At 44.4% G+C, this 27,546-nt stretch overlaps 1 protein-coding gene across 1 annotated transcript in view; it reads left to right on the plus strand.

The window, feature by feature from the left end:
- Window positions 1-26,813, plus strand: part of PLCE1 (phospholipase C epsilon 1) — a 363,948-nt gene extending 337,135 nt beyond the window's left edge. Inside the window, 9 exon segments of the mRNA XM_029060510.2 lie at window positions 149-304; window positions 10,373-10,463; window positions 10,466-10,501; window positions 10,504-10,553; window positions 16,966-17,029; window positions 17,032-17,126; window positions 17,227-17,451; window positions 23,062-23,273; window positions 25,269-26,813. Of these exon segments, the coding sequence (XP_028916343.1) occupies window positions 149-304; window positions 10,373-10,463; window positions 10,466-10,501; window positions 10,504-10,553; window positions 16,966-17,029; window positions 17,032-17,126; window positions 17,227-17,451; window positions 23,062-23,273; window positions 25,269-25,299 (960 nt within the window). The 3' untranslated portion in view covers window positions 25,300-26,813.
- The last annotated feature ends 733 nt before the right edge of the window (window positions 26,814-27,546 follow it).

Genomic DNA, 27,546 nt, shown 5'->3' on the forward strand with positions numbered 1-27,546 from the left:
TTTCACTGTGAATTACTAAGCTTCCCTGAGTAATTCTGGTCCCTGTAAGAATACATTGAGTGTTTGCCAGGAAATAAGTGTGACTCAACTCCTGAACTGGATGAAAAACTGACTGTTACCTAAACCGTGTCTATGTGCTTTCTTGCAGCTGTTCAGCGCAGCCGAAAGGCACTGTTTGGTTACATATAGTGTCACAGTCCATGGAATTCCAGGCCCTGAACCGTTCACTGTTTTTACTATAAATGGAGGGACCACAGCAAAACAGTTTCTTCACCAAGTAAGTTCACACCACATTTAGCTCCAAGTCCACCAGACCTGAAGAGGCCTGGAGCACTCCACTGTAACACCCTGCCTTCAGGCAGGCCTCTGTCCTTTCTTCAGGAATCTCAGTGGAATTTGGTGGGACTAAAAACTCTTTGCCTGAAGGAGAATCTCTCATCCATTAAGACTTTAAGGCTTTCCATTAACTGACTCCTTCGTTCCTACCTACACTGTAGGGCCTCTGGGTGATGTGAGCTGGGAGACAAGAGTCTAGTTGGCTGACACCACTTGACCTGACTGACTGATGTGATGTAGTTTGTGCCATGTGAAATCACCTCATGGGGCATCCCGTGCAACAGACAGTGACAACCCGCTGGGGCTCTTGCTCCAGCCTTGGGCAGCACCTGGAGTGTGCTGGGCTCTGGGAGGATGGAGGATATCAAGGTACCAGACCAGAGGCCAAGAAGTGGAAGCAAATACTCAGCGGATCCTGGCTGATGGTATTGTTAGGGTGCTGGTTGGTTTTCCATCCCAGCTGCTCTGCTCCACACCTCCTGAATCCAGCCCTGTCCTTGGGCCTGGGGGAGAAGCGTTACTCTGGCCACCCAGCTTCATTAGGCTCAGCGCTAGGTCCGCTCAGCCACTGGCTCCTTCTCTGAGCATCCCCTAGTGTCCAGTTTCAGGGTCAGGTGAGCGGAGTGGTGGCTGCAGGCTCCCTCGGGCTCAGGGTTGTTTCCCCAGGGCCCAGTCTGATGTTCAAATCTGGGCCCTTTGCTTCCTCCAATCTCCCTGGCCTGCTCCATTCCCACTCCTAGGGCTGGGACTGGACTGGGACTGGGGTGGGGCTGGGGCTGGAATCCTCCGGTGCTCTGCTCTGCTCACTGCTCATCTTGCCCACCCCACTAAGGGTATCACCAGCCTTCCCTACACCCCCTCTACTGACCATTTCCTTATCTTGATGACATTTGACCTCTCCCCTCCACAGTCCCACCTGAATTGTGCAACACTAAATAAAACAATTAGGAAACAAACCTGGTGCATAGACTTTTATCTCAGGAAGCAGCAGGAGGAGGATCACTGAAAAAAATGTAACACAGATGACTGCCATACATGTGGGGCAGACATCTTGATGAGGGCCTCAATATTGAGACACCATCTCAACTACGCTAAAAGCCAGCCTTCTTGAGTGGCATCAGGAAATAGGCTATTCTCCTTTTCATGTGCCACCCTGAGGTAGCTGGGCTCAATATTGGGACACCATCTCGACTACACTAAAACCTTTTTGATTAGCGCCAAGAATAGAAGTTTAAGGACCCTGCTTGGGCAGAGGAAGAGGGATGGACCAGGGGAAAGTAGGAACTAAAGAAGAAAGTGAATATTAGGAGGTATTGAAAACTGATGAAGAATCAGGTGTCAAGAGTGGAGTGGCCATTCATCTGGTTTTATAAATGGCAGTGCAGTTTTCAACTGGTCTGTTAACTGTCCAGTATTTGGAGTGGAATGGACTAGACTCTAACTTGTGACACTGTAATGGACACTGTAAGCCACTGTGGCCAGGGAATATGTCTGTTATATTGTTGTATTGTACTTTCCCAAGCACATATGTGCTCTGCACACATTAGTTGTTCAATAAGTATGATTGATTGATTTATGCGGACAGTAAAGGGGAATCTGCAGGGCCAGCTCAACGCAGGGACATTAGAGGCTGAATTCCAGGGCACTTGGTTAAAAGGGGACCCTGACGAACACCTCACAATAGGCCGTGCCGCTGCTGTCAGCTCACTTGAGGGAAGATGATTAGAAGTAGTGACGCACACACTCACAGCTCCACAATTACAACCTGCCTCAAGATGGGCATGCATCTTGGCCCTGGCCCCCAGCCATGCTGCCTCCAGCACCACTGTCGGCTGAGTGTGAGTATAGGGGATTGCCCTCCAGGCCCAGCTTTGAGAGGCTCAGGCTAAAGAGGGGAAGAGACCAAGAGTGGGATGGAGAGTGGTTTATATAGCTCCCTCTGTGTATATGTACGTCTATACACACATGTCCTAAGTAAGTGGGGCCGACTGCCCTGCTCTGTCTTCTTCTGAACTTTCTTCCTTGGGCCCAGCCTGCTGATGGGATTCCTACCACCCAGTGAGCTCAGGATATCCAGCCTCAGGAACAGGCTGGGTGTCTTTGCTGACCCAGTCCTTATGTTTAATGAATGGGCTCAGCTTGAAAGAGCAAGAAAAATTATCAGCCTCCTTAAATAGGGATTGGAAAAAGGGCTCTTTCGAGATAGATTTGCCTATAGACTCAGCAAGGAGACAAAGGACTTACTCTAGAGGAGAGTGCTCCACTAGCAAATCTACCACTGTAGTGAGGTCACTAGGTAAGGAATCGACAGCACAAAGCTTGTTGATTTGGCAGGTTATTACAGCCTTCCAGATCCAACCATGGTAATGTGTAGATTTCCCTGGACCTTCAGTGTTATCTGCAGATTGGAGAGGTGTTTCCTCCTTCCTTGGTTAGGTAATTAGGTATGTGATTGAACAGAACCAAATATGTCCCTCTAATTTCATTCATTCAGTCAGTCATATTTATTAAGTTCTTACTGGGTGCAGAGCACTGTACTAAGCTCTTGGAAGAGTACAATATAACAATAAACAGACACATTCCCTGCCCACAATGAGCTTACAGCCTAGACGGGGGTGGGGGTGGTGGGGAGACAGACATCAATACAAATAAATGAAATTATAGATATGTACATAAGTGCTGTGGGGCTGGGAGGGAGGAAGAGTAAACTGAGCAACACAGAAGGGAGTAGGAGATGTGGAAAGATGGGGCTTAGTCTGGGAAGGCCTCATGGAGATGTGCCTTCAATAAGGTGTTGAAGTGGGGGAGAGTAATTGTCTGTTGGATTTGAAGGGTGAGGGCATTCCAGACCATAATTAGGATGAAGACTAGGGGTTGGCAGTGAGATAGAGATTGAAGCACAGTGAGAAAGTTAGCAGTAGAGGAGCAAAGTGTATGGGCAGGGTTGTAGAAGTGGGGAAATGAGGTGAGGTAGGAAGAGGCAAGGTGGTGAAGTGCTTTAAAGCCAGTGTTGAGTAGTTTTTGTTTGATGCGGAGGTGGATGGGCAACCACTGGAACTTTTTAAGGAGTGGGGTGATGTCCCGAGCGTTTTTTAGAAAAATGATCCGGGCAGTAGAGTGAACTATGAACTGGAGTGGGGAGAGATAAGAGGCTGGGAGGCTGTGACGCAGTAATCCAGAAGGGATAGGATGAGTGATTGAATTAAACATAGTAGCAGTTTGGAATGGGTAGGAAAGGGTGGATTTTAACTATGTTGTGAAGGTGGGTCCGAGAGTATTTGGTGATGGATTGACTATGTGGACTGAATAATAATATGGTATTTGTTAAGTGCTTACTATGTGCCAAGCATTGTGCTAAGCAGTGGGGTAAATACAGGGTAAATCAGGTCATCCCACGTGGGCTCACAAATCTCAATCCCCATTTTACAGATGAGTTACTTGAGGCACAGAGGTTAAGTGACTTGCCCAAGGTCACACAGCAGACAAGTGGCAGAACTGGGATTAGACAGAGAGAAGTCAAGGATAATGCCAAAATTACGGGCTTGTGAGACAGGAGGCATGGTAGTGCCATCAACAGTGATGGGGAAGTCAAGGGGAGGATAGGGTTTTATGCCCAACAATTGATACCTTACCTTCTTGCATTCAAGGAGGATTATATCTATTGTTTCTCATCTCTGTTATCTCTCCCTTTGACATACAAATTGAAATTGGTCTGACACAATTTGTTCTTCAGTAAATAAAGTCTGTTGCTTCCTAGTGACTGACACTCTGCTAGCAAGTTGCAAATTGATTGTTTGCTCATTTGCTTTGCAGCTTCACTGTGTATCAAGTTTAGGCTTACCAGTCTGTATTACGTTTGTCCATGTTCCCTTCTTAAAAGCTGGACATGACCTCTGCACTTTTCCAATTTGGAGGACTTCTCTACTGTGTGAGTTCTAAAAGCTAGTGGCTACGTACTAACAATGGCCAACAGACCCTGGACATTCACTGCTGCTTTTCATCATCATTAACGTCAGCATCAGCAATAGTATTTATTGAGCACTTACTGGTGCCAGAGCCACTCTACTAAGCACTTTGGGAGAGTACAGTACAACAGAGATGGTAAACATGTTCTCTGCCCATAGTGAGTTTACAGCCTAGAGGGGGAGACAGACATTAATATCAATAAGTAATTTATAAGATCTAATTTATGGATATGTACATAAGGGCTGTGTGGCTGAGGGTGGGATGAATTTAGGTCATAGATCCAAGTGCATAGGTGACACAGAAGGGAGAAGGAGCCAAGGAAAAGAGGGGTTTAATCAGGAAAGGCCTTCCCAATTTTGATTTCTATTGCACTATGCCTTCTCCTTTTCCATCCCTGTCAAGTGTAAACAGTTGATAATATAATTAAGGTCTTTGTTAAGTGCTTATTATGTGTCAGACACTGCACTAAGCGCTGGAGTGGATAAAAGCAAATTGCAGTTCTTGTCCCACATGGGGCTCAGTCTTAGTCCCCATTTTACAGATGAGGTAACTGAGGCACAGAGAAAGTAAATGACTTGCTCAAGGTGACACAGCAGACAAGTGGCTGAGTCTGAATTAGAACCCAGGTCCTTCTGACTCCCAGTCCATGTTCTATCCACTAGGCCACAATCTTTTTCATAAAGATGGACATTTAAAAAATGAACCTTTCTACCTTTTCTCAGCAATTCTTTTCAGTTTTCTGTTCCTATCAAATCCTCCTGTTTTGACTTCTAAATGTCCCAGAAAGTATTTTTCTTACCTTTTAGGTGTTATACCTCTCCTTTCCTATTCATGCCCCTACTCCATCCTGCTTCTTTTTTTTATGATCTTTGTTCAGCCCTTACTACGTGTCAAGCTGTATACAGTCCCTGACCCTCCTGAGTCTCACAGTCAAGTAGGAGGGAGACCAAATATTGAATCCCCATTTTGCAGTTGAGGAAACTGAGACACAGAGAAGTCAAGTGCCCCGGGGCACACAGCAGACAAATGATGGAGCCGGGATTAGAACCCAGGTTCTTTGGCTCCCAGGTCCATGTTTTATCTACTAGGCCTTTCTGCTTCCCATATTTATTTACAAACCTTGGTTATCTAGTCTAATTACAGTATAAATTAGCTGTCTCTATGCAAGAAAGAACTGGAAGAGGTCTGTGTATTGTTGCCCTTGTAACCTGGGAGTCCCAGGATGTCAAGAGTATTCCTCAATTCTAATTAGCTCATTTTACAGGTAAGGCGCACTGAAGACCCTGCCTACACTAGCCGAGTTTTTGATTGGTGAATGCTGTACATAAGGCTGCCCAGAAGCATAGTATGCAGCTGTGTGATTTATGTGGCCAAAGGATTCCTCTAGCAGAAGCATAAGACAACTATTGCAACCCTAAAGAAAACATATATGTCTGGGAAGGAGAGCTGCCCAAAGATTCTCCCAAGGCAGGACCATAGTAAATTCTCAAAACTTTCTGAGGAGGAGATCCAGATGAAGAGTGGACAGAAATATGTAAATGGGGTAAAGACAGAATGAACAGTTACATTTTGAACTGGAGATGATTCAGCAACTGCATTTTGAACTAGAGGGAGGGCTATTCCTACAGTTCAGAAAGTGATGTGAGCAGGGCCTGGAGCAGGCTTTGGGGCAGGTGGGATGAGAAGCTGGGTTTTGCAGACACTTCAATTGCATGGAATGCAGGGAGAGAATTTGAAGATCATGGAGAAGGAGCATGGCCTAGTGGAAAGAGCACAGGCCTGAAAGTCAGAGGACTGGAGTTTAATGTTGACTTCACCATTTGCCTGCTGTATGACCTTGGACACTTAACTTCTCAGAGCCTTAGTTTCCTCAACTGAAAAAGGGATTCAATACCTGGTATCCCTACTACTTGACTGTGAGCCTCTTGTGGGTCAGGGGACTTTATCCAGCCTGGAACACCTGGCTCTGCCAACTGCCTGCTTTGTGATCTTAGGCAAGTTACTTCACTTCTCTGGCCCTCCGTTTCCTCAACTGTGAAATGGGGATTAAACATCTGTTCCCCCTCCTACTAAGACTGTGAGTCCTGTTTGGGACAGGAACTGTAATATGATGAATTTATATCTACCCCAGTGCATACATAGTAAGCACTTAACAAATGCCATAATAATAATAATAATAATGATTAATCACTTTTCAAAAAGTCAGTGTGGCCCTAGTGGAAAAAAAACATAAGACTGGAAGACGGGAGATTTGGGCTCTAATACTAGCTTATTCCTGCTGTGTGACCTTGTGCAAGTCTCTCTGAGCCTCAGAGATTCCCCATTTGATTAAATGGGGATAAGATAACTGCACTTCCTCCCTCCTTATTCTAAGCCCCAAGTGGGACCAGGACTGTGTCTGATCCGATGATCTCATATCTATCCCAGCACTTAAAAGAGCTGGCCTCAGACAGTTGAAAGAGGTAAGCAGTCACCTGCCAACAGCGGTGGCCGCATGCCTCCGCCTCCTCCGAAGGTGACCACCCCCATGCTCAGAGCTCCACCATCCCCTTTGATACTGCGTGTGCTCCAGTGGCCATATTGATTTAAATTTTAGCACTCCTCTCTCCTCATTATCCCTTCTGCTGTCCCTTCCAATGAAAATGTCTCTGCCATCAGGTTCATTTTTTTCAATGTTTTTTCTGTAATAGTCAAGAAAGGGAGGGGAAAATAGTGTGGAGTAGGCAGCAAAGGGGTGATGGAAGTAGGCAGCCAGACAGGCAGGGAGGACAGCAGATGGTGGCAGATCTGATGGAAGGGCCCACAAGGTGACAGGCTGAAGGCCTCGAGCCTCAGAGAGTGGGGTATTCAGGTGTGCAGAGAGGAAAAGGGAAGTTTGGGGATGCTGCTCCTTCCCAGTGGCCAAGTGGCATTTCCTGCCACAGAGGGGATATCCTAGGAGTGGATTGGCCTGGTGCCCTGTGCCCCAAAACTGCAGTTTGCCTTGGGGCCTGAGCTAGAGAATGTATTCATGCTATATTGTGTGGGGGAAAGCTTTACTAGTTCTCCTGCACCACCATCACCTTTCCCGGGAAGTGCCCACTCTTTTCTCCACTCCCCAGACCCACCACCTGCCCCATCCTCACCACCCACCCCATCATCATGACCAACCCCATCTTTGCTATCCTCGCCCCACCTACTCCATCCTTATCCCCTGCCCTGTTCTCTTGCTGCCCACCCTTCCATTCTCTTACCTCCAATGACCCGGCTAAGCAGCATGGCTTTGTGGAAATTGCACAGGTTTGGGAGTCAGAGGATGTGAGTTTCTAATCACAGCTCCACCACTTGTCTGCTGTGTGACTTTGGGCCACACCACTTAACTTCTCTTTGCCTCAGTTACCTCATCTGTAAAATGGAGATTAAGATTGTGAGCCCCATGTGGAACAATCTGATTATCTGTATCCACCCCAGCACTTAGAACTGTACTTGGCACAAAGTAAACGCTTAATAAATACCATGATGATGATAATAATAATAATGATGATAATAATAATAAAAAGCTTTTAGGCATGCTATCCCTAAATTCCTGCTCCTCTCCAGTCCCTTCCTCATCCTGCCCTCTCTGTGACTCTTCTACTCTTCCCAGCAGTATCTCATGGAGATCTCCTGTGTCTGCTCGCAGTCTGCCCCCTCTACCTTCACCTTCAATCCCATTCCTTCAATCCCCCTCTAGATAATAAGCTCAATGTGGACAGGGAATGTGTCTGTTGTATAGTTATGTTGTACTCTTCCAAGCACTTAGCACAGTGCTCTGCACATAGAGTGCTTGAGTAAGTATTAAGTGCTCAATAAATATGAATGACTGGCAGGACTGACTGATCCCATCCCAACTTTTTCAAAACACTTATTCCCTCTCTGACCATCATCTTCAACTGCTCACTTTTAGTGATTCCTGCCCCACTGCTTTCAAACTTGCTCGTGTGTCAATTAACTTTAAAAAAAACCCTCCGTAGGCCCCATGCTTCCCTTCAGTTGTCTATCACCCCATCTCCATTCTCCCATTTCTCTCCAATCTCCATAAATAAGTTATTTACACCTGTTTCTAAATACTGTTTCCTCACCTGGTTTCCTCCACTTTTGCTCCTCCAACTTCATAATAATAATGGTATTTGTTAAGCATTTACTATGTGCCAAACATTGTTCTAAGCATTTGGGGTAGATATAAGGTAATCAGGCTGTTCTATGTGGGGATCACAGTCTCAATCCCCATTTTTACAGATGAGGTATCTGAGACACAGAGAAGTTAAGGTCACACAAAGTGGCGGAGCCAGGATTAGAACGCACAACTCTGACTCCCATGCCTGGGCTCTTTCCACTAAGCCTCCCTTTCATTCCACAGAAGCAGTCCTCTGTGAGATAACCAGTGATCTCCTTCTTGCCAAATCCAATGGCTTCTACTCCATCTTAATCCTCTTTGACCTTTCAGCTGACATCTCCTGAAAACACTAACATATCTAAGCTTGGCTCTCCTGGCCTCTCCTGATTCTATTCCTATTTCTCTGGCCACCCCTTCAGAGACTCTCTCACTGGTTCTGCTTCTACCTCCCACCCTTTAACTGTTGGGGTCCTTCAAGGCTCAGTTCTGAGTTCCCTTCTATTCTCCATCCAAACCCAAACCCTTGGAGAAATCATTCGCTTCAACTATCAAACTCAACTCTAGTTTAACTACAACTCTACCATCCACCTCTTCAGCCCTGACCTCTCTTCTTCTCTGTAATCTCGTATCTTCTACTGCCTTCAGGACATCGGTACTTGACCAACACCTCAAACGTAACACTGCCCCAAACAGAACCCATCTACCCACCAAAGCCCTGTCCTTCCACTGACCTTTATATCACTGTAGACAATCTCACCACCCTCCTTTCAACTCATCTCTTTCATTCAATCTGCACATTCAATCTGTCTCGAAATCCTGTCAATTCTACCATCACAGCATCTCAAGAATCTTCCCTTTCCTCTCCATTCAGAATTCACTCTGATCTTAGAACTTCTCATTTTTCACCTTGAATACTGCATCAGCTTCCTCACTGACCTCCCGGCCTCCTGTGTCTCTCTTCTCCAGTCCATACTTCTCTCTGCTACTTGGATCCACTTTTCCGAAAAGCTGTTCAGTCCATATTTTCCCACTCCTCAAATAGAGGATTTCAGGACAGGGTCAAGAGATCAGGCAGATGGGCTAGTGAAGATGGGAAGAAGTGTTTGTGGGAGCAGAGCACCATCATCACTGTTTATTGTACACCTGCTGAGTGCAGAGCCCTGTGCAAAATGGAGACTTCCCTGATGAGTACCTGAACCTATTGAAGAACAAGAGGTAATTGGATGATGCTGGGTGAGAGCATCTTCCCTTGACCTGAGGGAAAATTAAAGGCAAATTTGTGAGTTGCAAATCTTAGAAATGAAAAACAATTTGCTCTTTTAGCAATTTGACTAAATTGTGCAGCATATCTTTACAGTCCTAAGCTTAGATCAGGCTTTTCTGTCTTTTTTTAAAAAGTGGAACTCATTCCTGTAATCTGAAGTTTTACCTAGGATCTCCTTACACCATCCTTTGGTCCATCCCTCATGTGTCTCCCTCTACCCTCACCAAACTACTCCTTGGTCTCTCCCAGCCTTTCTTTCCTCTCCCCCTCTTCTACCCTCCCTCCCTCCTGGGAGATAACAGGAGCCGTAACCTCTGCAATGAGGAAAGAAAACAGCTCCTGATTGTCCCCAAAGCCCCAAACACCTATGTTTTTGTTGTTGAGTTCCTGGTGTTTGGCCCCATTGTTGACAAAATGTACACTTTAGAGTGCTTTGAGGTATTCCCAAATCACTCACAACCTCCACTTTCAAAGAGAATGTGGCTTTGCTCCAAAGAAAAGTATTTAAAATATAAATAAAAGTTGTAAACCTTTACTTGTAAATAAATGCTGTACAGTGTGTCTCTAAAGAAAAGAATAATTGACAATAAAGCTATGTGTATACTACGTAGAGTTTCTCTAAAATACAATATTTTTTTGCCAGATTTCAGCCTTCTAAGAGTGGTGCGGAGCCAATCACCACAGACTTTCTGTTGATGGAAGAAAAATGCTTTGTATCTAAAGAAAAGAATGAGTGCAGGAAACCACCATTCCAAAGAATAATTGTCCTGAGGAAAAGCTGGTAGAGGTTTTGAACAGCTGGTTCCAGAAGAAGGATATGTTGGAAGGATCATCTTTAAAACCCAGGAGGAGGTAAGTGGCTTCCAAAATAACAAAGAGTTGCTGCACACGGTGAAGTGAGCAAGTGAAACTACTGAGCTGACCATGCCTAGTGGTGGTCAATCTTCTGGACAGGAGAGGCGAGGCCCTGGGCACTGGCACAGCTAAAGAAAGGGTTATTGCTCTCCTAGTGAAACAGAACTGTGATTTTCTTCAAGCTTTCCAGTGAGTTTCTGAGATAGATGTCTTAGAAAAAAATAAAATTCACCTACTGCAGGCTTGAAATAATCATCACAACTTGAGGCAGCTCTCAAATATAGACTTTGTAGTGTACATGTGCACCCAAGCAGAAGTATCCATTCACTGCCTGTTTTCTTGGAACAAAGATATCCAATCTGCTTGGTAGTCAGTGCATATTCCCTGGTCACTTCTATGCAGTCAAAGGATTAATCAGGAATTTGTTCAAGTCAGTCAATATATCAATCTTATTTATTGAGCACTTCCTGTGTGCAGAGCACTATGCGAGCACTTGTACGAAGTACTTGTACGAAGTACAGTATAACAGAGTTGATAAGATACATTCCCTGACACAAGTAGTATTTAGTTTCACTCCTCAGCTTCTCCTACTTGTGAGCAAAAAGCTACAAAAGTTATACATCCTCCAAATTAGCCTTGGAAAAGAACTTTCATGCTTCCCTGTGACGTAGCCCCTCACTCCTCCAGGAATTTTTGCTTCTGATTTGATTTCTAGAACTTCTGCAGGTGGCTTCTTGCAGTTGTTGCAGGGGGACAGTTGAGGGGACAAAAATTTCTCCAGGGTCCCACTATCTATGTGGGACGAACCCAGGGCACATCTGTTGAACCCCAAGACTCTCTGGACGAGCCTCCCTACCTTATATCAGCCTGGCAATGTCTTTAAGGCATCTTCCTTGATCAAAACAATCCTGGAAAAGAGGGACACTTGGGTTGCTCTGCCTTCACCATCTGCTCCTGAATAGCTAGTGCACCTGATATTATCCAGGTAATTCATCACTACCATCATGACAGAACTGAATAACCAAGCAGCATGTAAAGCTTTAGGGGAGTTGCTGCTGACCTGTTTCCCCACTCCCCTCACTCCCTTGAGTTCCGCAGTTAGCTGGGAAAGAAGGCCAAAAGCCTCAACTCCCTCTCAATTCAGTAGTATAATTTCCTCCAAAATAAGTGGGCTCAGCCAGAAGGTTAGCACAGGCAACCTCCATTAGAGCAGTGTATTTACTTTATGTCCAAAGATACTTAAGGCAAAATCTAAGCTGGGAGATAATAAACAAGTCAGAAATTTGAGTTAAAGAATAGAGAAATTGGACTAATATCCTGCTTAAAACACTAGATTAACCCTCGTACTGATCATTTACTGACCTGAGTTACCATTAAATATGGTTATTTTTTTTCTCCCTGTGGAAGGCTTTACAGCAGGTAGTTCTTTGGCTGGATTTGGTTGGATTTAGCTTCAAGCTATACTTTTTTCTTTGGAATTGAAAGACAGAGCAGTTGGGGAGAGACACAAGAGACCTCAATCTCCTGGCCTTATTCCTTTGCCCTCTTTTTTCACCTATCCTTCCCTGGAATTGGCTAGATTCCAGCTAATATCATCAGGCAGCTAATGTCATCATCAGGCACCCAGATGAGCCAGCAGTCACCCAAATGACTTGACAGAGCAACCGGATGGACCCGTCTTATGACCGAGTGTGCCATCTGCCTGCCCAAGTTGCCAGAAGCTATAATGTACCATGCCAGGACCTCCCATCCCATCCTGTCTCCCAGTTTCCTACCTGGTCACTTGTCCCATCCCTCATCTCTTTCAAAATTAATTCATCTCTTCCCACTCAAATTCTTAAATGTGACACTTTGCAGGGAATATGGCAACCTGGGGTTCAGGCCAGACCATAGGGCCAGTTCCTTGAATATCCGTTGGTCACCTGCAACACATCTGTTACCACTTCCAGAGAGGTATAGTAGGGAACACAGAGACAACAGCTCCTTCCAAGTAAGGCACCTTGGAACCCACTCCCTCCTAGGAAGTTCCAGCACATGGCACATGTGCAGTAAGCACATGTGATGCTTACTCGGATTGGGTTTTAATACACCCTTTCATTTGCATAAACCTGCTACGAGCTAACTCAATCACTTCCCTTGGCCCACCCAAAGATGTTACCACAGGAGCAAAATATCATTACTCCCCATGCTGTCGATCAGGTTCCGTGGCTTCTTTTTAATAATAATAATGTTGGTATTTGTTAAGCGCTTACTACGTGCAGAGCACTGTTCTAAGCATCTGGGGTAGATACAGGGTAATGAGGTTGTCCCATGTGAGGCCTCACAGTCTTAACCCCCCATTTTACATATGAAGGGAACTGGAGTGCACCGAGAAGTGGAAGTGACCATATAAGCCCACAGTCCCACATAGCTGACAAAGGGGCAGAGTTTTGGCGTCTTGAGCAGCCCGAAATTGGCCAGGTCCTTTAGCTCCAATGGGTACTTGATCATTGGCTCTTAAGTCCCTCTTTCAACAGTACATGGTGAGCCACTGCTTGTGGCCCATTTAACCAATCCTGGAGTCACCATGGCCTGGAGAGAGGGGCTTGGGTCAGAAGGACAATCCCCAAAACGTACCAAGACTCTGGGGGAAGAGATGGGGTGGTTAGCATCAAACCCAAAACTGCGAATGGGGGTGGGGGGGTGAAGGACATCCTGCGATGGCAGTGGTTCTAAGGAGACACTGCAGGCCTGCACATCTGGGGAGGGGCCCTGGGGCGACGTGCTAGGGTGCTCCTGGCCCTGCACTGTTGTTGGTGGTTTGTGCGGAGGCCGGATGGCAAGTCTCATAAGAGCACAGAGGCATCTGCTGCACACTGTGGAGGCCTCTCCAAACTGTCTTAGGTCCTCAGGGCAATGCTGCAGGCAAGAGGGGATTGTGGGGGTGGGGGGAATGTCAGCTCTGAGCCCCTCTCCACACTGTGGGGCTCACGCCCAGAACTGCAGAGATGACAATGCAGCACCATCTCCCCCCTCACACCACGGAACTCAACACAGACTTCAAATTGGAGCCATGGGTTGTGGAGCATGACACTGCCCACAGCTTCAAGGACACCCCATGGCAGCAAAGCCTCCATATGCTTCCATGGTGGAAGCAAGCCCAGGGCTCACCTCTCTGCCACAGAGCTAAACCTGAGGAAGACAGTGGTAACAAAAGCAATCAATCATTAGGATTTTATTGAGCATTCATCTAGTTATTTACTACTTGCTTGTCTATTGTTGCATGGCAGACAGGGCCCACAAGGAGCCTACAAGGCTAGAGAGGGAAGCAGACATTAGAATAAATTATAGGGGAAATAGCAGAGTAATATGGATATGTACAAAGTGCTGAGAGACTGGAGATGGTGTGAATATCAAAGTGCTTAAGGGTATAGATCACAAGTGCATATGTGATGCAGAGGAGAGGGGTGATAGGGGAAATGAAAACTTAGGGAAGGCCTTTTTGGAAATTCATTCATTCATTCAGTTGTATTTATTGAGTGCTTAGTGTGTGCAGAACACTGTTACTAAGCTCTTGGAATGTACAATTCGGCAACAGAATTGAATGAATACGATTGAATGAATGAATGAAATGTGATTTTAGAAAGGGTTTTGAAAGTGTGAGAGAGAAGGTCTGTTGGCTATGAAGGGGGAGGCACTTCAGGGCCAGAGGGAAGACATGGACAAGGGGTCATGCGGTGAGAGACTCACATAGGTTAGGTATTTAGAGGAGCAAATGTACGAGTTGCATTGTAAGAAGGAGGTCAGTGAAGTTAAGTATAATAATAATGTTGGTATTTGTTAAGTGCTTAGTATGTTGCAGAGCACTGGTTCTAAGCGCTGGGGTAGATACAGGGTAATCAGGTTGTCCCACATGAGGCTCATAGTCTTAATTCCCATTTTACAGATGAGAGTACTGAGTCACAGAGAAGTTAAGTGATTTGCCCATAGTCACAAGCAGCTGACAATGGCAGAGCTGGTATTTCGAACCCTTGACCTCTGACTCCCAAGTCTGGTGCTCTTTCCACTGAGCCACGCTGCTTCTCTAAGTAGGAGGGGGAGAGCCGATAAAGGTCAGGAATCAGGCAATTAAGGTGGAAAGATGGTTTGTTTCCACAGTATCGTAACGGGTCAAAACTACTAGGCTAAAACCTAGAAAAACTGAGAAGCAGTGTGACTATGGTAGATAGAGCATGGACCTGGGAGTCAGAAGGACCTGGGCTCAAATCCCGGCTCTGCCACTTGTCTGCTGTGTGACCTTGGGCAGTCATTTCACATTCTCTGTGCCTCAATTAACTCATCTGTAAAATGGAGATTAAGACTGTGAGCCCAAGTGGAACAGGGACTGTGTCCAACCTGATTAGCTTGTATTTACTCCAGCACTTAATCAGAGCCTGGTACAAGGTTGGTATTTAACAGATACAATAAAAACAAAGTATGGGTTGATGGCATCCCTCCACTGAGCACCCCAAACAACTTGGCTGCAAGATCCCAAATGCTCTGGGCATGTCACTCCCCTCCTTAAAATCCTCCAATGGTTGCCTATCCACCTCCACATGAAACAAAAACTTCTCACTCTGGGCTTCAAGGCTCTCCATCACCTTGCCCCTTCCTACCTCTCCTCCTTCTTTCTTTCTGCTGCCCACCCGCATGCTCCGCTCCTCTGCTGCTCCCCTCCTCACCGTCCCCCATTCACACCTATCCCGCCGTCAACCTCTGGTCCACGTCCTACCGCTGTCTTGGAATGCCCTCCTTCCTCACCTCCACCAAACTAACTCTCTTCCCCTCTTCAAAGCACTACTGAGAGCTCACCTCCTCCAAGAGGCCTTCCCAGACTGAGCTTCCTCTTTTCCCTCTGCTCCCTCTCTGCTCCCCTTCCACCTCCCCTCAGCTAAGGCCCCTTTCCCCCTTTCCCTCTGCTCCTCCCCTCTCCCTTCCCCTCCCCCTCAGCACTGTGCTCATTTGTATATATTTTTATTACCCTATTTTATTTTGTTAATGAGGTGTATATACCCTTGATTCTATTTATCGTGATTAATTTGTCTTGTTTTTGTCTGTCTGTCTCCCCCGATTAGACTGTAATCCTGTCAGTGGGCAAGGATTGTCTCTCCGTTACCGAATGGTACATTCCAAGTGTTTAGTAAAGTGCTCTGCACATAGTAAGCGCTCAATAAATACTATTGAATGAATGAATCCCAAATGATGCCCCACTAACAGAGCTTAACAAATACAATTAAAAAAATAAAAAACAGAAACCAAATAAAGACAGTTTTCTTCTAAGTTGATTTGTCCTTTTTCCAAGATGAGCATACTAGAAATCTGAGCTTGGTTCCCTTTTCACAGATTTGAGGTCCTCATTGACCTCTTATTTGCTCTTGGTGGCCTTTTGGGACAAGACATGAAGTCAAGTGCCTCATGGATGATTGAGTTGAGCAGGAGAATTGCAACCTTAACATCCAGGATTTTAGACATGCTGCATCAGGAGTCCTCACACAGCTTTCTATTTACCAAATCACATGAGATAGACAGGGTGCTCCTGTTCCCATGTAAAGAGTCCAACACATCTTCATGGGTTTAGAGTTTAAGCCAGTAGGCTCAAAGATGAAATCCTCCCTTCTCCCTAGACAGGAAGGCCTCTAGAAAGCTGAGCTTGTTCTCTCTGAAGTGGGACTTCCCCCCTCTGCTGCCAGGTACCAAGCCATTCTCCTGTGGACTCTGAAAACTATGAAGGCCAAAGAGACTGGTTTGTGTTTCTGCTGGGCCTGAGCATTTGGATAGAGATGAATAGGCTTTGGGCACATAACTAATCCATAGTCTGTTTCTATTCTTCCCCTCTACCCAAACCGGACAGCCCTCTGCTTACTCCACCCAGAATACATAGGCTGAGCTAATTAATTCAGTCATATTTATTGAGTACTTACTGTATGGAGAGCACTATGCCAAGTGCTTGGGAAAGTACAATACCATATTATATTATATCTATTATTACCTTATTAGTATTATCTAATATTATCTATGTATTTATTTATATCAATGTCTGTCTCCCCCCCAGACTGTGAGCTCATTGTGGTCAGGAATGTATCTGTTCGTCTGTTTTATTGTACTCTCCCAAGTGCTTAGTACAGTGCTTTGCACATAGTAGGTGCTCATAAATATGATTGAATGAATTAATGAATGAACAATAAAGAGACACATTCCTTGCCCACAACAAGTTTCCATAGCTCTGCCTAAGGAAGAGTTGATGAGATTTCATCCCTGTCAAAAATCAGACATCTTTTCCTCTGGTAGATTCAGATTTTTTAGATGTAGGAAGTGTTACTCCAGGCACCACATTTGTAATAATTCTTGTTTCCTCTATCGTTTTTCCATTCAATTCTTCTTCTTTCTACAGAACCTAAATGAGAAGAAACATATTTTTGGAGTCCAAGAAGAGGTGGCTTGGAGTTCTGAGGAAGATAATTTTTTGTTCAAGTTCATGATGTTTCCCCCGAACAGCCTCGAACAGTCATCAAAGCCCGAGAGTTAGCACTGCTCAAGATGGTCATTCAGCAGGTAAAAGGGGTGTCTGCTCTGTTTTCCATTTTGATGAGAATTCTCATTATAGATTGATTTGGGACCTAAATTACCAAATACCTTCTCCCCATTTCCTCAGACCCTCTGCAAAGCCAAGTATTCCTACAGCATTCTGAGGCAACCCAGACCCATGCAACTATGTCCTTCTGAGGAAGTGATGAAAGAGTCTGCCAGTAAGAAGTCTGCTACCCCAAAGCCATCTCAGCGTGTTCTCTCAGATGAAGAGTGTGTTTTTTCAGGCTCAGAGCAAGTGGAAGGGAGCAGGAAATTCATTCTCAAACTAAAGGAACAGTTCAGGTAAAATGTAATAGCTTCTTTATGTGTTCCCTCAAGTTTGGTAACAGAGGATGGGAACAAGTGGGTTTAGGCCACAGATGTTGGAGTAAGATTATGTGTGACCTTGTCTTGGGTTTTTTTTTTTAATTTCAAGGGCAAAGCCTATGCCCTCTGTTAAAAATTGAGGGAGGCGGGCAAAGGACAGTTGTTACTTCCCACTTCCCAACTCAAAGGGTTGAGGAGAGAGCAGAAGTAGAAGAGAAGAGAAGGGAAAGGACAAGGGATGAGAGTAAAAGAGATGAAGCTAATGGCCGCTAGATACTTTTTTTGAACATAGGCCCTAATTATTAGGGTAAATTATGGTCAGGCCTTGGTCCCTAATGGGCAGCTAGAACCTGCTTATCATCTTGGCTTATTCTTTGAGCTGGTTTTTCTGGTAATTCCAAGTCTGGCTGCCCCAGGCACCCATTTAAGAAGGGGCAGGCTGGCAAGCGGGGCTGGTGGTGCAGAGGAGAAGGAGTCACCACCTCTCTGTTGAATGGATCCAGGACCAATCAGTGGGCCTCATATAGGAAAGATCCCCTTCCTGTAGAGTCTCAACCTTTTTATTCATCTAGGCTGAATGACAACCTTCATTCATTAATTCATTCAATTGTATTTACTGAGTGCTTACTGTGTGCAGAACACAGTACTAAGCACTTGGTAGAGTACAATATAACAATGAACAGACACATTCCCTGCCCCCAACGAGCTTACAGGTCCAGAGGGGGAGACAGCTATTAATATAAATAAATAAATTATAGTTATGTACATAAGTGCTGTGGGCTGGGAGTGAGGGATGAATGAAGGGAGCTTGTCAGGGTGACAGAAGGGAGAGGGAGAAAAGGAAAGGAGGACTTAGTCAGGGAAGGCCCTTTGGAAGAGATGTGCTTCAGTAAGTCTTTGAAAGGAGGGAGGGTGTTCCAGACCAGAGGCAGGAAATGGGCAAGAGGTCGGCTGTGAGATATACAAGATTGAGGTACAGTGAGGAGGTTACAATTAGAGGACCGAAGTATGAGGGCTGGGTTGAAGTAAGAGAGTAGCAAAGTGAGATAGGAGGGGACAAGGTGGTTGCGTACTTTAATGCCAATGGTGAGGAGTTTTTGTTTGATGTGGCAGTGGGAGGGCAACCTTTGAAGTTTATTGAGGATACTGAGGATTTAGTGATTGAATATATGGGTTGAATGAGATAGAGGAGTCAAGGATAATGCCAAGGTTATGGGCTTGTGAGACAGGAAGGATGGAGGTGCCATCTACAGTGATGGGAAAGTTAGGAGGACAGGGTTTGTACAGAAAGATAAGAAGTTCAGTTTTAGACATATTACGTTTGAGGTTACAGAAGGATATCTAAGCAGACATGTCTTGAAGGCAGGAGGAAATGTGAGACTGCAGAGAGGGAGAGAAATTGGGACTGGAGATGTAGATTTGGATATTAATCATTCAGTAGTATTTATTGAGCACTTACTATGTGCAGAGCACTGTACTAAGCACTTGGAATGTACAATTCGGCAACAGATATCAGCATAGAGGTGGTAGCCATGGGAACATATACATTCTCCATTGGGAGTGGGTGTAGAAGGAGAATAGAAGGAGACTCAGAACTGAACCATAGTAAGGGAGTGGGAAGCAGAGGAGAAGCCCACAAAAGAGTCTGAGAAAGAGCAGCCAGAGAGATAGGAGGAGAATCAGGAGAGAAGCAGTAACAGTGAAGCTGGGGTTACATAATATTTCCGGAAGAAGTGGGTGGTTAACAGTGGCGAAGGCAGCTGAGTATTGGAGGAGGATTAGGATGGAGTAGAGGCCGATGGATATGGCAAGAAGGAGATCACTGGTGACTTTTTGAGGGGGAGGTTTCTTGGAGTGAAGGAAACAGAGGCCAGATTGGAAGGGGTCAAGAAAGAATTGAAGATGAACTTGAGAACAGCGGGTGTAGACAACCTTGCTCAAGGAGTTGGAGAGGAATGTTAGGAGGAGATGGGGCATTAACTAGAGGGAGCTGTGGGGGTCAAGGAAGGGTTTTTTTTAGGTTAGCGGAGACATGGGCATGTTTGAAAGCAGTGGGCCTAAGATTCCACAGTCAAATATCCATAATAATTAATCACTATCAAGTTAGGCACCAGTTTGAGCTGCTTCAAAACAAATGTGAATTTTTGTAGAAATGTTTACCCTGAAATCACTTATTCATATCAATCAATCTATGATATTTATCAAGCCCCTACTGAGTGCAGAACATTGCTAATTTCTTGGGACAGTACCAGAGGAGTAAAAAGATACAATCACAGTCCAGAAAATGTGAAACCTAACTGGGGGAAATGGCAAAAATAAATTGTTTACAATAATGGGAGCAGATAGCTGCATGAGTATGTCCAGATGAATTAGCTGACTGTTGGATTGGCATAATTTGGGGGTGTTGGGAATTAATAGGGAATTGAAGAAGATGAGATAAAGTGCACTTTGACCTGGTTTGGTCTGCTCTCTAAAGGGCCATGTAAGACTTGGCTGGCTCACACTTTTAATCCAATGACCAGTCATTCAATCAAGAGATTTATTGAACACTTACACTGTGCAGAACTTCATACTAAACACTTTGGAAAGGTACAAAAGTTAGAAAGTTAGAAAAGTTAGAAACTCCCATCCTCAAGGAATTTACCATCCAGCAGGGGAAGCTGCATGGCTTAGTGAAAAGAACATGGGCCTGGAAGTCAGAGGACCTGGGTTCTAATCCCAGCTCTGCCATTTGTCTGCTGTTTAACCTTGGGCAAGTCACTTAACTTTTCTGTGTCTCAGTTACCGCATCTGTAAAATGAGGTTTAAAAGACTGTGGGGCCCACGTAGGACGTGGACATTATCCACCCTGACCAGCTTGTATCTGCCCCAGCACTTACTACAGTCAGTCATATTTATTGAGCATTTACTATGTGCAGAACAGTGTACTAAGCGCTGGGGAGACTACAGTATGACAATATAACAGACACATCCCCTGCCCATAATGAGCTACAGTCTAGAGGGAGAAACAGACAATATGAATAAATAAAATTGCAGATATGTATATAAGTGCTGTGGGGCTGGGAGGGGAATGAATAAAAGGTGCATGTCAAGGTGGCACAGAAGGGAATGAGTGAAGAAAGGAGGGCTTAGTTAGAGAAGGCCTCTTGGAGGAGCTTTACCTTCAGTAAGGCTTAGAAGGTGGGAAGAGTCATTACCAGGTAAGAAGAGGGAGGGCATTCCAGAACATGGGTGAGAGGTCAGCGGCGAGATAGATGAGATCGAGGTTCAGTGAGAGGTTTGGCACTAGAGGAGCAAAGTGTGCAAACTGGGTTGTAGTGAGAAAGGAGTAAGGTTAGGTAGGAGGTGGCAAGGTGATTGAGTGCTAGTACAGTGTCTGGCACATAGTAAGCACTTAACTAATACCATTTTAAAAAGGGTGCCGGGAAAATCATACACAAAATAAATAATAGACAGGAAGAAGTAGAAATTGATGGATATGGATATGTGGATGAGTCAGTGATTAAATAGTGTACAGTTTAGTAGGTACTGAAGTGTCACAGTTGGTTATGAGTTTGGAGGTGATGCAGAAGTGCTAAGGAGGAAGTTGGGAGGAGAAGAAAAATTAACTTGGGGAAAATCTCTCAGAAAAGATGGGATTTCAGGAAGGCTGAATATAGAAAGAGATGTGATCTAGTATAATTGAAGAGGGAGGGAATTTAAATCAGGAGGAAGGATGTGAGCAAGGAGTTGGAGTTGATAGAATCAAGAATGAGGCATAGTGAATAGGATATTTTAAGAGGAATGAGGAATGAAAGCTGGAGTATAGTGGGTGGAGAGGGGATAGTTAAAAGAGAGAGAGCTGATGGAATGCTTTAAAGCAAGGGAGTAGAGGCATTTGAGGTGTTGGCAATGTGGAGAAATGGGTGTGGAGAGACGTTTAAGAAAAATGAACCAGGAGGCAGAGTGAAGTATGTAATTTATTTTAATTTCTAAGCAATTAAGTTCCTTCTAGACACTTAAGTTCCTGTAGGCAGAGGATGTGTCTACCAATCAGTTGTAATGTACTCTCCCAAGTGCTTAATACAGGGCTCTGCCTACAGTTAATGCTCAATAAATTCCTTTGATTTATTGAGTGATTGATCAAGGTGCCAACAGGACATCCATGTGGAGATGTCTTACAGGCAGGAGGAAATGCGAGATTGCAGAGGTGGTAAGAGGTCAGAACTAATGAAGTAGATTTGGAAGTCATCAGTATAGAGGGGGTAGCTGATGCCATAGATACATTTGAGCTCCCAAGAATAAGTATTTTATTTTAATATTTGTACTCCCTCTAGACTGTATGCTCCTTGAGGGCTGGGAATATGTCTACCAACTTTTTTATATTGTGCTTTCCTAAGTGCTTGGCGCAGTGTTCTGGGCTCATTAAATACCACTGATCAATTGATTGAGTAAAGAAGGAAGCCCAGAACTGAGCCTTGCAAGGATGAAGTGGATGAAAAGCCAACAATAGAGACTGAGGAGGAGCAGTCAGAGAAGTAGGAGGAGGACCAGGACACAACTGAGTTGGTAGAATGACTGTTAGATAGAACGGAGTTGACCGCAGAAGCAAAGGCAACTGAAGGGTTTAGAACTACTAGGGGAGAGGGAGAGTCAAGTCCGTTAAATTTAGCAAGAAGGAAGTAACTGGTGACTTTGGGGAGTGTGGCCCCAGGAGAGTGAAGGAGATGAAATCAAATCGTGGTGGATCAAGAAGGGAATTTGAAGAGAAAAGTGGAACTCTTTTGAGGCATTTGGACAGGAATGGTAGAAGGTTAATGGATGATATAGATGGAGGTGGCAGTAGACTCCAGAAATGGCTTTTCTGTGGGCAGGGAATGTGTCTATTACATTGTTATACTGTATTCTTCCAAGCACTTAGTGCAGTTCTCTGCACACAGTAAGGGCTCAATAAATATGACTGACCGACTGACTGATAGAGGGAGAGGAGCCATCAGGGAATGGGGGATTGAAGAAGATGGTTAGGGAGGGAGGAAGAGCAGTGCAAGTGTGCATGGAAGGTGAAAGGGGAGGGGTTGAAGGCATAGATGATGGATTTTGAGAGTAGGCAGGAGATTTCATCTTCAGAGATGGCTTGAAAGAAAGAGAAAATAGATGCTGGGTTGGGTAGTAGTTGGAGAGGTGAGGGGGAGCTTTGGGAGTCTCACACCTAATGGTTTCAGTTTTGTAGTGAAGTAGTTGTGAAATGAAGTAGTTGGTGAGGTCATGGGACCAAAATGTTGGGAGGAGAGGGCACTGGGGCTTCAGAAGGTAGTAGAGTGGGTGGGCTTTGCAAGCAAATGGTGGATCTCTCCAAGAAGCAGCTGGGAAGAATGAGAGAATGAATGTAGGATGGCAGGGTAGTTGGGAAGACAAAAAGTATATTTTGGGGAGCTCACATCCAATTCAATTTTTTTTTCAAAATATTTTCAAATAACCCAGACAGTTGAGTGGAGGCTCTGAAGGCAGTACAGAAAATATGATATGATCTGTTTTATGGCTCTTGACATTTTTGCAAACTGACCTGCATCGTGGTTTTGAGTAAATTATTCTGATATTTGGGTTGTTTTGACAGGCGGCTCGGGATGACAAACGGAAAGGGATATCTTTTGCTAGTGAATTTAAGAAATTGACCAAGTCAAGTAAGCAGCCGCGAGGGGTGGTGCCCCAATCCAATTTACACCTCCAGATAATCAGGAAGAGAAACCAACATGCAGCCTGTCCATCAGTAATGAAGCGGAATCTCACCCGTAAATGTACACAACCTTGTCAGGAAGTGCTTGGCAGGTATGTATACCATCCACTACCTCATACCAAATTAGATAACCTTCTTCAAGAGTTTGTTCCAGTCTGCTTATCCTGGTGGCTTTCCAAGTGCAGCAGGAAAGAATAGGTTAGTAACCCCAGCTTTATTGATAAACAAATCGTGAGCATGAACCTGGTTCTTGTCCATCAGCCTAATCAGCCATCCAGACAGCTGAGCCCAGACCAAAAGCTGAACTGGAAGTGCCTAAGGGCCAGACTGGAAAATAGTGTGTGTGTGAATGTGTGTTTGTGTGTATGTGTGTGTTGGTGGGATATGTTTGAGGAGTAAAAGTTCCTTAACTGCAACAACTTTCTGACTCTCCTACTTGAATCAGAGGCAAAACCTTGTTAGAGTGAAATGGCTTTGGTTTGAAGCCATGTAGGAGTGTGATGGCATGGTCCATTGGAAATAAAGTAATCTCCAGGGACCACTAAGTGCCATATGGTTGGCTGATACAACCAATCCCAATTTCAACATGCATATATCCACTGAGGCTTCAGAGAAACAAGCTCTTTGTAATGGCAAGTTTAATCGGGCCCTCATTATGCAATCAGTCTGTATTTACTTATCTCCTCCGTTAGATTAGAAGCTTCTTGAGGGCATTAACTGTTATTCTTTTCATGTACTTCCAAGCATACAGTGCCTATACTGTCTGACCAGGTTTCTGCCAAAATAGGTGTCCAATGTGGTACTCAGCCTCTCAGCTTTGGCCTCCAACTCTAAAGTTATCTGTAGCAATGACTGGATAAAAATAAGTACGCTTCAAGAAGTAGTCTAAGTCCAGGAAATCATCTCATACAAACAATTTCTCTCTAGACTGTAAGCTTCTTGTGGGCAGGGAACATGTCTGTTTATTGTTATATTGCTCTCTCCCAAGTGCTTAGCACAGTGCTCTGCACACAGTAAGTGCTCAATAAATACAATTAAATGAAGCTCTCACAGACAATAGAAGACTGTCAGGTAAATGACATATTCTGGCTATTTTCATCAACGGGATTTGTTGAGTGCCCTCTCCATGCAGAGCACTGTACACTCTACTTCCTGTTTCCAGGGAAACTGTACTGAGTGCCTACTTTTAGTGAAATGCTGTACTGGGCACTCTTTTATAAGGCAGTGTCCTGAATGTCTACATGTGTAGAGCACTGTCCTAAGTACCTAAAAGGAGTACTAGAAGTCGTAGTAGAAATAGAAGCAGCAGGAGTTGTAGTAATGTCCAACCCAATCTCGTTGTATCTACCCCAGAGCTAGAATAATGCCTATCACTTAGTAAGTGCTTAACAAATACCACAATTTATTAGTAGTAGTAATCATATCTCTTGAGTACTAACTGAGTTTTAAGTGGTTAGGAGAGGTCAACACAAGTATAAGACACAGTCCCTGTGTACAAAGAACTTATGCTCTCTAGCAGGGGAAACATATAAAAAATATTTACAAATAATGCAAGCAGAATAAATAACCAAATGCACATCTCATGTTCTCCTTTTTAGTCCTCCATTCATTCATCCATTCATTCATTGAATGATATTAATTGGTTGCTGGGATACAAGGATGAGAATTGGGTTGGGTAGGGTAGGTTCCCTGGCCCCCCAGAGAGCTCACAGTCTAAGAATGTGATGAGAGAAATGGCAGCAGATACACAACAGAGGATTCAAATGATAAAAAATAGCTTAAAAATGAAAAGAATAAGAGCAAAAGTAGAAGTGGGATTCAATTTTCTAGGCTTCTCCGTGTTCCAACAACCCCGGCCTTCCCACCATTTTAAATATGTGATGACAAGCGGGGCCCACTCAGAGCCTTGGGGGATCATGGGCAACATGGACATTCCAATGAAAAGGGAATCAAGGATGAGTTGCTTCGCTTTCTGCTGATGCAGCAGGTTCCAGGGAAGTGTATAAGCCCATGGAACCTCAATAAAACCCTTAAGCCTTGCCTTCATTTTCCTACAAATTTCAACTCTTCTTTATGTCCAATTCCAGATGCTTGCAGAGGCCAAAGAACGCAGCCTGAGTGAAGAGACCCAGAATTTATGGTGAAAATAGAATCTGACACCACTTTTCTTCTGAGAGGCCTTTCATTTTTCTTAATTGGAAATGCCTAGGGGATTTCTGACATGCAGTGTTCTTTCGCAGACATGTGGCAGGTGTTTTGGGGGACAGTTAAGCTCAGTAATATCAGGTTGGCCCTTGAAGTTCAAAGAAACCTGGGCCTCTGCCCTAGGTTTAAGTAAAGACAGCCCTTTGAATAAGCAGGCCTGTTTGGCCACACCGTGATATTAAGAAGAGAAGTCTCTTTGTCAACAAGTCTTTTATTAGGAGAGATTACTGTGATTAATTCCATTTGAAGGAGAGTCTGTGGCAATTACATTTGCCTGCTGAACTCTTTTAAAGGGGGAGTGTAAATACCTATAGTATATTTCAGTGGGTGTAAGTCACAAAATGCTCAATTTCTTCCTATCCAGCTTGATTCCAATCATAGAGAGAAGAAGAGTAGTAGCTAAAGGAACTGAGTAGTGTCTGTTGATAAGAAACTCACTATTTTCTTAAGCAGATTAGTGTTCCAAGTTTGAGCTTTAAAGTAAAATAATTTATTGTTTCAAGACGTGTAGTAACACTGTAATAATATATTTATCAGATCTTTAATGTAAAATGTAGATTCCTTTCTTTTGTGGAAATTGTATTATGTGAGGTTGAAAATCATTTCATCAAAAAGTGTTCACTGAATACCTACACTGGCCAGGACTTTAAATCTGGATGTTTCCGTCGTAAAACCTTCCTTTTGATAAATCAGCCAATATATTTCTCCACATTTCAGATGTCTGTCCACTTCAAAATTTAATCCATGCAATTCTACTCATTTTCCAACCCCACCCTTTTTACTGCAAGGGCCTAGTAACCAGATCATTCTTCATGGGCTAGAATCACCAGGATTCAAGAGAAACCAGGCAGCACCTGAGGCTATGATGACTGCAGGACAGGCAGAGAGATGGCTCTAGGAACTGCCCAGTTTCTTGCATTTCCAAGTGATAACAAACTCATGTAGAAGCCCAAATGCCTATTCATGGCCACATACATTAGCTAATTCCAATCAGGCACTAGTATTTATTGAGCATCTACTCTGTGCAGAGCACTGCAATAAGTGCTTATGGGAGTAGAGGAGGATTTTTTAGAAGTTAGATCCAGTAAAACTGAACTCCACATTTCCTGCTTTCACTCCAAGTTGAGTACTAGTTACTCAAAATTTTCGAATTTTCATTTGATGATGCTGTGTTACATACCCTGATCAAGAGAGTGCTGTTTGATGATATTAATTCTGAAGTCCAGAATAGGAAGTGTTCCGTTTATCCACTGGCTAAACAGTATGTATATAGGCTGTTGGTTGAAGGGTGGACACATCCAGATTCTGACCTGAGCCTGAGGACAGGAAACCTTTTCCTGTTTTCCTATCAGAGGATCTGTAGTGTTGTGGGGAAGTCATTCCCATACATGTAAACATTAAATTCTCTGCTGCTCATTTTTCCAGTGGAAATGTGTTTCTTTTTGGACAGCGGGTTTTGTGCTCACCACCCCTCTGCTTTGACCTGACACTGCAGCCCAGGTTGCTGCACAGACATTTTCACTGTTGCATCTGTAAAAGCAGACCTGGATCCTCCCCCTCCATATATTCTTCCAGTTGTCCTACTTGTCAGTGCAGAACAGGTTTGATTACCTAAACTCCTATTTCTAGGGCCCTGAGCCAAGTTAAATGAAAAGAAACCGCATGGTCTCGCCCCCTCTGCTAGTAGTTTTTAAAGAGAGCAGCCTGATTTAGTGGAGAGAGCCCAGGCTTGGGTGTCAGAAGACATGGGTTCTAATCCTGGCTCTGCCACCTTCGGCAAGTCACTTCACTTCTCTGTGCCTCAGTTACCTCATCTGTAAAATGGGGATTAAAAATGTGAGTCCCATGTCAGATAACCTGATAACTCTGTATCTACCCCAATGCTTAGAACAGTGCTTGGCACATAGTAAGTGCTTAACAAATGCCATTATTATTATTATAAAGAGACTAAATCAAGGAACCTCAGCGTGCCCTTTTAAACATGAGCTAATAGATGAAAATCCACATTTCATAGCTCCACATCAGGCCTGGGAGGCAGGCAGACACGCAGCCATTTCAGCCGGCTTGGGAGGATGCTCAAGGGAGACATGGTCAGCCCCTCTGGCAGGTTGAGCAGGATGATAGTACATGGCCTCTGTCCTACTAACAATGGGGCTTTGT

This window comes from Ornithorhynchus anatinus, chromosome 3 (assembly GCF_004115215.2).
Source record: "Ornithorhynchus anatinus isolate Pmale09 chromosome 3, mOrnAna1.pri.v4, whole genome shotgun sequence".
NCBI lineage: Eukaryota > Metazoa > Chordata > Mammalia > Monotremata > Ornithorhynchidae > Ornithorhynchus > Ornithorhynchus anatinus.